The 12,602-nt window shown below is 34.1% G+C and overlaps 1 protein-coding gene across 3 annotated transcripts in view; it reads left to right on the top strand.

The window, feature by feature from the left end:
- The window catches only part of GABPB1 (GA binding protein transcription factor subunit beta 1), a 101,290-nt gene extending 90,271 nt beyond the window's left edge, over positions 1-11,019 (top strand). For 2 of the 3 annotated variants that reach the window (XM_004386308.2, XM_004386307.2), the window contains exons 8-9: positions 3,547-3,662; positions 9,440-11,019. In XM_004386308.2, coding sequence (XP_004386365.1) covers positions 3,547-3,662; positions 9,440-9,592 — 269 coding nt within the window. In that variant the 3' untranslated portion in view covers positions 9,593-11,019. The remainder of the gene's footprint in view (positions 1-3,546; positions 3,663-9,439) is intronic. The other variant, XM_023740667.1, reaches the window with a different exon arrangement.
- The last annotated feature ends 1,583 nt before the right edge of the window (positions 11,020-12,602 follow it).

Raw genomic sequence — 12,602 nt, 5'->3', positions numbered from 1 at the left:
GAACTGCTTCTGTAAAGATTACAGCCAAGAAAACTCTGTGGAGCATTTCTACTCTGTAACACATGGGATTGCCATGAGTCAGGGGCAAACTCAACAGCACCTAACAACAACAGCAGCTGACATATAACTTTCCAAACTATACAGACAGTACAATGAAACAAATGTAAAGTGCAGAAATAAGCCAAAATACACATAGAAATATGTTGTTGCTGTTGTTAGGTTGGTTCTGACTCATAGCGACCCTGTGTACAACATAATGAAGCACTGCCTGATCTTGCACCATCCTCGTAATCATTGCTATGCTTGAGCCCATTGTTGCAGCCACTGTGTCAGTCCATCTCGCTGAGGGTCTTTCTCTTTTTCTCTGGCCTTCTACTTTACCAAGCATGATGTCCTTCTCCAGGGATTGACTCCTCCTGATCACATGTCCAAAGTATGTGAGATGAAGTCTTGCCATCCTCACTGCTAAGGAGCATTCTGGCTGTACTTCTTCCAAGACAGATATATTGATTCTTCTGGCAGTTCATGGTATATTCAGTGTTCTTTGCCAGCACCATAATTCAAATGCATCAATTGTTTGGGCTTCCTTATTCATTATCCAATTTTTGCATGCATATGAGGCAATTGAAAATACTATGGCTTGGGTCAGGTGCACCTTAGTCCTCAAGGTGACATCTTTGCTTTTTGACAATTGAAAGAGGTCTTTTGCAGCAGATTTGCCCAATGCAGTATGTCGTACATCGTTTGATTTCTTGACTGCTGCTTCCATGGGCATTGATTGTGTACCCAAGTAAAATGAAATCCCTGACAATTTCAATATTTTCTTCTTGTATAGACAGATAGATAAATAGATAGAAAGAATAGAATAGAATAAAGATGGTATCTCAAATCATTGGAAAATAGATGGTCTCCTTAATAAATGGTGTTGGGGCAACAGGATAGCCATCTAGAAAAAAGTGAATCCTTTCCTTTTACTGTACATTCAGATAAAATCCAAAATGGCACAAAGATTTAAATATACAAAATAAAACTGAAAGTGTAAGAGTGTTAGAAGAAAAACACAGACAAACTCTTTTATAACCTTAGTGTGGGGATGGCCTTTTTAGTCATGATGCATAAATCCAGAAAACAAAAGGTTGATAAATTTAGCCACATAAAAATCAAAACTTTCTGTATGGTGAATAACATACCATAAGTAATTTCAGAAAATGAGAACAGAAAAGATATTTGAAATATAGGCAAAGGACTAATCTCCCTAGTTTAAAACATACACATACATTTACACACACATAGAGGCAATCCTCACTTTGCACAGTTCCAGTATGCAGTAATTGCAGTTCCCACAGTTTGGTTAAATAATGCCAGTCTTCTAGCAATGTGGTTCAAATTTCACGTACAGTGGTATATTAGCTGTGATAACTTCTTAAAGCACCAACTTCCTTGATAGCTCTTTAGCCCACAAATCACTATGCATAATGATCAGTGACTAATCACGTCACTTTTTTTTCAAAGTCTGTCTGTGATAGAACACTGTGTATTTATGGTTCAGTTCATACCTCGACAGCAAAGCATGGAGTTGTATTGCTTCCTTGCCTCCTAGTGATAAACCTATGTGACAGTTTATAAAAATGGATAATCAAAAGAAGAATTGGCCGACACAGATGAAAGGACAAAGAAACAAAAAGTGATAATGCTACAAGTAAAATGTGAATCAAACATAAATAAAGTTAGTAGAACAAATAGCTAACGACGAGAATGGTTACACTGTTGCTATTCAGAAGACTCTAATAAGCAGCCGGAGGAACTTGGTGAAGGTGAACTTATCGACATAAATGAGGAAAGTGGTTTTGATGAAAAGGATGAAGATGTCCCAGAAGAAGTGATACTAGCAAAAAAAAAAAAGAAAAAACTTGGTATTAAAGGAACCTTCAGAGATAATTCATGGCATTGAAGATTTAAAGGATAAAATGTTAGAAGCTGATCCATACTTAAAAAGGAGTATGACAGGGTAATAGTTTAGGGGGTTCATCCAGCCTCAGTGACTCCAAAAAGTGTGAATTTAACCTAAACCTCAAACTGAAATTACCCCCTGAAGTCTTCTTTGAACCAAATAATAATTTAGCTTAATTAGTAAAGTATGTCTGCCTTGAGCATTGTGCTCTTTTAAAGAATTATCTATGTGGCATCAAATTGACAACAGCAACTCAAAAGGTTAGATGAGAAGCTTAGGGAGCAGTGAATTCACGTTAATGGTGGTGGAATAATTTGCAAAAGAATAACGAGAATGGTTGCACAACTTGAAGAATGTAATCGGTGTCACTGAATTGTACATGTAGAAATAGTCAAAATAGTGTATCTTTTGCTGTGTATATTTTCACCAGAAATAAATAAAATCAAAAAAAGGAGGGGAGGAAGAAAAAGAAAGAAAAGTGGTGGGAATTATTTCTCTGGCTAATTTCTATGGTATTAACTGACTTTAATAAAACATAACAATAAAAAAAAAATTCTGCTCTGCTAAAAAAAAAAGAGTATGACAATTTGCGAAGGCATAGAAAAAATGCTTACTCAGTATGGTAAGTTATACAAAGAAGGAAAAACTGGTCAAACTACTCTTGATAAATTTTTTACCAAAAAAAGTTTTAATTCTCAATCTTTCTAATGTTTTAAATGGCAGTGTACTAATTAAGTACTAGTTTTACTACTTTTTCCCATTTGTGTATACAGATAACTGACAGTAAGAGAGTTTTCATTGTTTTGACAAAAAATTTTAAAGTTCGTGGAACAATTGTAATTTCCTCCACTGGTTATTAAGATTGCTTTGCAAAGTTTTGGCTAGCCCCGGTCATTTTTATGTGCAAAGTGAGGACTGCACATATCTGTATGTAAATTTTATATTACATTTATGGAAAGAATTAACTAAAAATTGAGACAAAGTCCAAAACCCAGTAGAAAGACCAGCAAACATTATAAGCAGACGGTCCACAGAACGTGCATGGTATAGCCACACAATGGAATATTATACAGCTGAACAAAGAAGTTCTCTAAGTACTGATAACAGAAAGATACCCTAGATATATGGAGTGAAAAAAGCAAGATGCAGAACAATGTATCTATATACATATGCTACCTTTTGTATACAAACAGGAGAAAAATGAGAATGTATATTCATGTTTGTTTTTGCATGAATGAACACAAGAAGTAACACAAGGAATAAAAATGGTTATCTGTGTTAGCAGGGTTGGGAGGCAGACCTCTCAAAGTATGCTTGTTAAATATTGTTTGGATTTTCCAGCCATATAAATGAATATATTATCTATTAAAATTAAAAAATAAATAAGTACATACTTCCAGTAATAAGATTACTGTAAGAAAGCAAGAAGGTGAAGAAGATAAATATAGATATCCTCACAAAAAGTGAATCAGTGTTTTGAAATTATTGTTTTGGAATATATTTATTTTAGTTCAGTTGTGTCAGCAATGTCAGGACTAGTTTTATTTCTTTTAAAGCTATTGAAATGAAGTAATGTATATATTTTTTTATTTCAGTATTAACAGTACCAGCAACAGACATTGCTGAAGAAACTGTTATAAGTGAAGAACCACCAGCTAAGAGACAGTGTATCGAAATAATTGAAAACCGGGTGGAATCTGCAGAAATAGAAGTAAGGAGTCTTTTACCCGGTGTGTTTTGCCGCAGTCATCAAAAATAAATTCAATTTGTTTTTCTTTATTTTTTTTTGTCTTTTATATTTATTACAGAAAGTGTTGTTTAGATACAGAATGAAGGTGCATAGTATTATCCTTTTGTCTTTTTTTGCCTTATAGCAAGCCCTCAATAAATAAATATTGAATGAATGAATGAATGAGTGAAGAATTTGTTTGTAACAGAGTCTGTCATTATGTTAACATTGGGATGTCTTTGGTTCTTGCACTCCATCCTTTATTTTTATTAAACTTACATATATCCATTCTCACAAATCACCAAAAGAAAATGTCACCATATATGACAACATTTTTGTTTCTTTCAAAAACGAAATGTAAGTGCCAAATTGGGTTAGGGGATCCTCTTAAAGAAGATTGCCACTTGTCAAATGGGTTATTTTTTAATAAGTCGCAGATACTTGGTAATTTCACTATTAAGTCCTTTAAGGAAATTAAATTAATTTAGATTAGCTATTCATAGGATTCAGTTTTTTTCCTCTCACCCAAGCTAGTTTGTTTGTGTAACTAAACCATAGTTAGTTGCATCATAGGATTTTTTTCTCATATGGCTGTAAATCAAATTATGTCCCCTGAATCTGGTATCAACTTATATAAAAAGTAAACAAAGTTATTGAGCGACTGCAGTGTAAAGAGCAGAACATTGGACTTGAAGTCTTATGAGCTAAATTTGAATCTCAGCTTTTGCCCCTTTTAGCTTTGAGGCAACTTATCTCTCTGAGCTTCAATTTTATTTTCTCCCAATTGGCATTTAGAATAACAGTATCTACTTTTTAGGATTTTTTTTTATGAGAATTGAAAAAGGTAATATACTCATTTATACATATATTCATAGTGTCTGATAATATATGTATAATGAATGTTGGCAAATATTTAGTAATTCTTTGTAAGGGTTCTAGTTATTATGGAAAAGAGGATTATAAAAAAAATCACTGAAAGACACCATAATTCTGACTAAAGACAATTAGAAAATATCCTCGCACAAATTCATTTAAATATAAGACTGATACATCTTTGGCAATAATCACAAATAATATATTATTGAATTAAAAATGATCTGATTCATGGTTTAACCAGGAAGTTTAGTAGAATTATGACTTTAAATAAAGTTACTGAAAGTTGTTTGTTTTATTTCTTCAGAATTTAAAGTGATATTCAGTATGTTGAAATTCTTATTCACAGACTAATAATTTATTCCACTGAACCGTATTGGTATACTTATTATTTAATAATCTTTTTATTAGCGTATCTTCTTCTGATGTATTAGAAAATCTTTTTTCAGGCATATAAGTGGAAAAAATGTTATACAGTACTTCGCTTTAATTATCTAGTAAAACAAATTATTTTTAAATTACTTGAATTTTAATTAAATAAAAGCGTACTCAATTCAACAAATTTTATTTTTAAAACAGAATGACTGGGCAGCTTGTACCTTTATTACCTAATGGCCAGTGATAGTTGCTGTTTTCCTCAGAGTTCAGCCCCATCAGTCTCTTATAGACTTTCAGAGACCAGGGAGACATAAATAATCACAAATAACAGGAAAGTGTGAACTGAGGTATATAAATTAATTAGGACCAAGGAGATGGAACTTTATGGTAATAGATGTTTAGCTTGGTATAAAGAAGAGTGTTTTTGTTTGTTTTTTTTGTTTTATTTTCATTAATTAAAGCTTTCTAATGATGGAAATCTTACTCTGCATCTCTGGAAATGTTCAGGTCAAGGTTGCATGACCTCTTAGGGGTATTACAGGGAGATCTTGAAGCGTACAGTGAGAATAGATGGTAGAGTCAGGCTTGGGGCTATAGAATGAAGAGATGACCTCCAATGTTTTCATCAAACCAGGTAATTATTTCCTTATATGCATGAAGTGATTATTTTGATTTATTTCCTTAGGTGACCAATACAGCTGTCTCGGGAACAGACTCTTATACTCCTTTCTAAGTGATAGCTTGGCCATTAACTCAAAGTTTCTCTAAAGCAGTGGTGCTCAACTGGGATGATTTTGATCCACAGGGAACATTTGACAGTCTCTGAACACATTTTTGGTTGTCATGACTGGGGAGGTGCCTCTGGCATTTAGTGGAGAAAGGCCAGCAGTGCCACTAAACAACCTGCAATGCATAGGACAGTCCCTACAACAAAGAATTACCCAGTCTGAAAATATTAGTAATACTGAGATTGAGTAACCCTGCCCTAAAGGAATTAAAAATCAACTCATGATACAGAATCTACTATGTTTGAGTTTGCTCTATGTGTGTGTGTCCTCAATCACCAGAGCAACTGTCTACAGTGAAGGTGCTAAGAATCTATATATACATTTTCCCAACTGATGATGGAGATGTTTACCAATAATCTCGGGAAAAATTAGTTTAAATTGTAGAAAATGTACTATAAATTCTGTGGCTTTTACATCTACATTATAGCAATATAGGAAGTGAAATAGGTTTATTTGAAGAAGTTATGAGTAAGACACTACATTGCAATAATTATATCATTTTGTCAGCCCTTGATATTACTGCATTCAAGATATCTCTGGAAGAAGTGTGCTATTTACAGATTTATTCCATAAATAAACATTAGCTTATTCTGAATTGAAATGAAAACTATTCTCTATAAATGTGGGAGGAAGAAAATACAATTAGTGCATTAGGCGTGACAGATTTTCTCCATCACTTAATTACTTCTGTGGCTTCAGGAAATACTTTGACTTTTTTCTTGCCATGGAGGTTAGAAATGCGTATGTCTATTAACAAATTTTATTTATTTTTAGTGAAGTATTTGTGTTCTTTAACCAGTAATAGATTGTATCCTTACTGTTCTTTAAAATTGATTTCTGTAAGCTCTTTATACAATGTTTTATTGGATGCAAAATTAATATATGCCATAGTTTAAATATTTCTATAGTCTTAATGTCTTCTCAGTAACATTTTCTTTCCGAGCTAGGGTAGGCAAACTTTTTCTGTAAAGGGCCAGATAGTATTTTTGGCTTTACAGGCCTTGCAGTCTCTGTTGCAAGTACTCAACTCTGTCGTTGTAGCAGGAAAGCAGTCACAGACAATTCAGAAATGAACGAGTATGACTCTGTTTCAATAAAACTTTATCTATAAAACAGGACTGTATTTGGCCTTTGGCAATTAGAAAATTAATGTTTACACACGAGCAAAACAGATAGCTCACACACCCTGCCCAGTCTCCCTCTCTTAAAAAAAATAGTAGTTAGAAATACAGGTATGGAATTGGATTTGGGTTTGAATTTTAATTTATAATTTTATGATTTTGTGACCTTAGGCAAGTTATTTAAGCTTTCAAGGCTTGGCTTCCCCATCAGTGCAAAGGAGAAAATAACAGCACTTATGTTATTAGATTGTTGTAAGGATTAGGTGATAATGCATGTGAAGGATTTATACAATGGCTGGTATAGTAAATGCTCAATAAGTATTAGTCACTATTATTCTTCTTCGAAAATTTATATTGAAGAATGTTAGAAGATAAATCACTATCATGATTTTTGCTTTTGTAATAACCAAAGCAAAATACACATTTGAGTATTAGAAAATTATATATTAAAAATGATAAAACTAGAGTTAATTGCAGCTAGCTGAAACAGAATTCAAGAATGATGTTTGAAAATAAAAAAGCAAACTGAAGTCTATCCTTGCTCTGTTATCTCATTGCCTAATCTCATAGTAATAAGTAATATAGGAATTTTAGCATAAGATGAATATCTTCCTTGTTGCTACCAAGTCTCGATTATCAATAGAATTTATTTTTCCTGGAATTCTTCAGTGTTAGACTACTAAGGCAAAAAATACTTTAGTATTACGCAGAAGTAGGCTAAACTGTGTTTACATAAAAATATCAAAATTCTTTTTATTATAGTTTTATTGCAAAAGGTTAAAGCTACTGGATTGGCATTTCTTTTTAAATATAAGCCTCGAATGTCAGTCTTTTGCACCATTCGTGTGTGAAACAACCAAATTACTGTTTGCATAAAGGAAGCGTCTTGCATGTAATGTATGTTCGTTAAACATTTGATGAGTAAATTTGGAAACAGGATCTCTGAGTAAAATAAGAAATTATATTTCTGTTTCTCAGAGATTTTTATTTGCCTTTAAAGTTGAGATAGCAAAGAGGTTCTCTTCCTAAATGCCTGAGTAGTAGGTAAAAATTGAAAACACTTAAAAAAAATTTATCATAATGTTAACTATGCTCTCAGTCTCAAGAATTAAGTGTATTCAAAGAGCTAATGATCTTTGCCTTTTACATTTTATAGATTTAGCCAAAAATGCATTGTAAAGGGAGTCTTCTTTGGCCCAGTAGGCAGAAGGGAACTCTCTTCATTTATATTAAAATATATTCTGCTTCTTAAAATAAAACTTTGCAATAAGAAAAATAGGGGTAAACGGTATTTGCTGTTGGACTATTTACCTCTCTCAGTTTGCTCTTCTAAAATAATTGTGTATTCTTTGCTGGTAATATTTATGGTTCTAAATACTAATAAATAGCTAACACTAAAAGATGCTTAGAGTTCATCTGTTCCGATATTTCCTACCAAGTCGGGAAATTTTTTATCCATAGTAAAAAGTTTTGCCACCAAAGAATCTTATTTCTTGACACATGTAAAAATTTAAACCATGTGTACATGGTTATGAGTGCTTCTACCAGAGGTGGCTCTAGTGCCTGGGGAAGCAGCACCCAGCCCCTACCCTTCATCCACCACTCATTCCATTCGTGTATTCAAAGGCCTGCATAGTTCACTGCCAGGGTAATGGACTTAATTTCTTACATGAGGCTCATCTCCTGGGTCTCCTTTCTGCTTGTTCCTAGGCTGTCATCTTGTGATGACATCTTGTGTTTTTGTGCCCACCAGAGGTAAAGGCAAGAGTTCTTTGAAATGCTTTCCCTGAGGTAATGAAAGAGGGAGAGTGGGAAGGAGGAAATTACCATTCTTATTGGACTAGAGCTGTATTTCAATTCTTGATTTATTGAGTAGTTTAATACATGATATTTTTTACCAGTATAATTTTAATGGGTCAGAGTATAGAATTTAGACATTTTATTGGTTTTTAAATGACTTGATTTAAGAAACACTAATCCAGATTAACACTTTTCATTTTAAAGGTGAAGAATCTTGCTTGTTATCATACAGGAATATAGATTTAAAAATAGTAATATCAGAACCCCGTAAACCCAACTCCTCACTGTATAACTTTGGGAAAGCTACATCATCTCTGAGCATCATTTTTCTCATCTGTAAAATGGACATATCTATCTTAGAGGCTTATTACTAGAAATCACCTAGTTTAGTCATATAGTCAGTGCTCAATAAATATTGTTTTATAATTATTACCTTTAGACAAAAACATCACAAATACAGATATGAAGAGTTAGGATTATATGTCTCCCCCACCTCCACTCCTTTAAAACTCTTCACTAAAAATACAGATAATCAATTTGGGTTCATTCTGTGTTAGTCTTATTTCTAATTAGGAAATAATTTCCTTGAGCCCAGAAACTGTCATCAAATGTGTCATAGTGTGGAGCCCAAAACGAGGGGTTTAATTCTTACTGAATTGGTTGAAAAGATAAGATGGCTAGGAAGTATCAGTAGGGTGGCTGCTTTCTACTACTACAAATTTTGTATCTGAAGGATGCATGCTTGTATGTGTTAATAAAGTACTTGTGCAAAAACTGAAAATCTTTCTTTTTTAACTAGGAGAGAGAAGCTCTTCAGAAACAGCTGGATGAAGCAAATCGAGAAGCACAAAAATATCGACAGCAGCTTCTAAAGAAAGAACAGGAAGCAGAGGCCTACAGGCAGAAATTAGAAGCAATGACTCGTCTTCAGACTAATAAAGAAGCTGTTTAATTGAAAGGAACATGTAGTTTGATTTTACTTTTGGTCAAGAAAGAATACAATCTTGAACTGTACACAATTCGGGTACAGTCATGGGAATACAGGATAATAGAAGAGACTACAGATTGATAATTGGACTTAAGCCATGAGCTCTGAATTCTTGTAACATAAAACTTTACTTTAGAAGTTGTGAAATGTATTTAAAACTGAATTCTGTAAATAGTTTTTTTTTTACAGTTCCAAATGAGTTGATAAAGATTGTCGAGATCCAAAAACACAATAAGCCACTGTTTTTGTGAATTCTTTTTGATTTTAGTATGAACCTTAATTTCTCAGAAACAGAACAGTTTTAAGGGTGATCGTTGTTGATTAGACCAAATGTTGTGTATAATTATGTGGCAGACTGATGCTGGAATTATTCCTGTAGGTATAAACTTATATATGAAGAGAAGATTTCTCCCAGGAAATCTCTGTACAGCTTTAAGTTGTCTCAGATTCTCTGAAAACATTTTTTAGAAAGCAGAACTTTTATATTTGTTCAATTTCAGCTATACCCAAGTAGATTTACATGTATATGAAACAAATATTTTTTAAACTTTCTGTTTGTAAATATTTTGCATGTTTTCTAATTTCATAATGCATCAGTTGCATAGGTATTTTTCCCACGAAGATGATGAAAGTTACTAGGGAAAAAAAAGCCTTTTATTCCATAGGTCATTGAAATTAAGTAAGCTGGCAGCTGGTTTTATTGGAATGACAATGTTCTTAGAAGGAGCAGCTTACAAGATAACTTGAAATTGCAAAATCTATGCTTTTTTTGAAAATTTCATAGTGGGGATGTGAACCTGTATTCTGTGCCTTCCATCATGATTTCCACATGAAAGCACTTTAAGGCACTGGATTTTAAGATAATGTTTTTGGAAAACTCAATGCATATGGGCTTCTGAAATACTTCATGGACTCCTTTCCCCAACCCCTCCCCCCAAGAAATTATTCTTACGGAAAAAAAATTGCTTTTGTATGTAGAACAAGAACTTTTTGTACTACAGTGATGCTACACATGTGTCTAAGATAACTTTTACTTTTCCCTCTGAAAGCTGTATGTCTGTGCTGTGACTTGCTCTCATCACAAGATTGTTAAATTCCACAATGTATAGACATAAAACTCTGACATACTGTTAATTCTTTTTTGGAAAACATAACTTCAGGCCCCTTTTTCTTGCTTTATTTTTTAAAATGTTTTGTTGCTTTATGAAAATGTTTATCTAACCCTAAGACCTGTTTAGATTACCTACACTGTATAAAGAAGCAATTACCCTTAAAACTGTACTCTGGCCTACTTTTCTATTTTGCAATTAAATATCTTTTCCACATATGTTCAGTGTAGGTTTATATTTTTGAGCACATCTTAATCATGCATTAAAAATTTTATTCTACTGTGTATTTGAGCCATATTCCATCATTTGAAAATAGTATATATTCTTTACACTGTGTCTTAAAATCCCTGAGTTAACTTGGCTGTATTTGTTCCTTAAGAGGCTAATTCTCTTACTGGAGTTATCAGTAGGCTTAATGTAATAAAAGGATTGTGGACTACCAGTTGCTATTTGGAAACTCAAGAAGGTTTTAGGGTGAATTTAGGAACTCTATAGGGAAGAGGGAAAAAAAAGTCAATTTAAATTCTCTAAAACTATAGATTTTACAAATGCCAGGCCGTATTTTCAGTAGCATCAAGCTATCTTTTCTGCAATCCTGAAAAATCACTAAATTTTTTTTATTACTTTAGGGGCATTTATTGATTTGTTAGGTGGGGTGTTGGTGTAGCAGTCGGGTACCTTGACATAGATGAGTGGGCACTGTCGGAGCAGAGAGTGGCCAGTATATCCACACCAGAGTGCAGCCATTGTCGGATTTTGCTTCGAGACCAGGCTGGCCCTGAGGAGCGCCAGGGCAGTGTTGGAAACAAGCTTCTGAAAGTTAATTTAATGCCTTTTTTGACTCGTGTGTCTTCTGTTCTGCTAGAGACTCTACCTGGTGCAAGAAAGAATTTTGATCCTAGTAACAGTTGGCTTAGATGGGAGAAAATAATTGGTAGTTAAAAGGAGTAAGTCTCTGACAGTTGTTAGTTGCCATAGAGTCAGTTCCAACTCATGACAACCCCATATGTGCAGAGTAGAACTGCTCCATAGGGTTTTCAAGGCTGTGACCTTTTGGAAACATCACCAGGCCTGTCTTCTGAGGCACCTCTTGGTGGTTTGAACCACCAACCTTTTGGCTAGTAGTTGAGCACTTAACCATTTGTGCCACCCAGGGATTCCAAGCCTTTGAGAGTATGAGGTACATATTCAGATATCTTCGGGGAAGTTCACTTTTTCTGAGTCTGGTTGTTATGTTGGACTTAATTCCTTGATTCTCTACACTTGAGTCACTGAACTGTGAAATCAATACTTAGACGAGAGTTTATATAAGTAAATTTAAAACGGGTTTCCTATTTTTTATTTTAGTTTCTTTCACACTGTTTTCAGGAGGAATGGAATTTTTTATTCTAATCTCAGTTTTTCTGAGCAGAGGATTAAAAGAACTGGCAGAATAAAATAATATAAAATAACAGCTTAGAGTTTCACATGAACATGTTTCCACTGCATAGCAATGGATTTGTAGTTAGACGTCATCTGATTGCCACATTATTGTTTAGGTGCTGTCGAACCAGTTCCGACTCGTAGCGGCCCTATGTACAACAGAACGAAACACTGCCAGGTCCTATGCCGTCCTCACAATCTGTTATGCTTGAGCCCACTGTTGCAGCCACTGTGTCAATACATTTCGTTCAGGGCTGTAAAAACGACATGGGGGCAGTTTCTGACCTCCTCTAATTGCACAAGGAGGAAGGAGAATCAAGATCAACAGCCCAAGGCTGACTCCTCTGAGGCGGAGGTCAGACATGCCTCCTCTTTCCACCATCTTTACTAATTCTGGCACCAACAGTGCTTCTGAAGGCAGTCTCTACTTCTCTGCTGGTTTC

The sequence above is a fragment of the Trichechus manatus genome, unplaced genomic scaffold (assembly GCF_000243295.1).
Source record: "Trichechus manatus latirostris isolate Lorelei unplaced genomic scaffold, TriManLat1.0 scaffold00161, whole genome shotgun sequence".
Taxonomy (NCBI): Eukaryota; Metazoa; Chordata; class Mammalia; order Sirenia; family Trichechidae; genus Trichechus; species Trichechus manatus.
The sequence above is the reverse complement of the archived record's forward strand: the minus strand, read 5'-3'. Positions and strand labels throughout refer to the sequence as shown.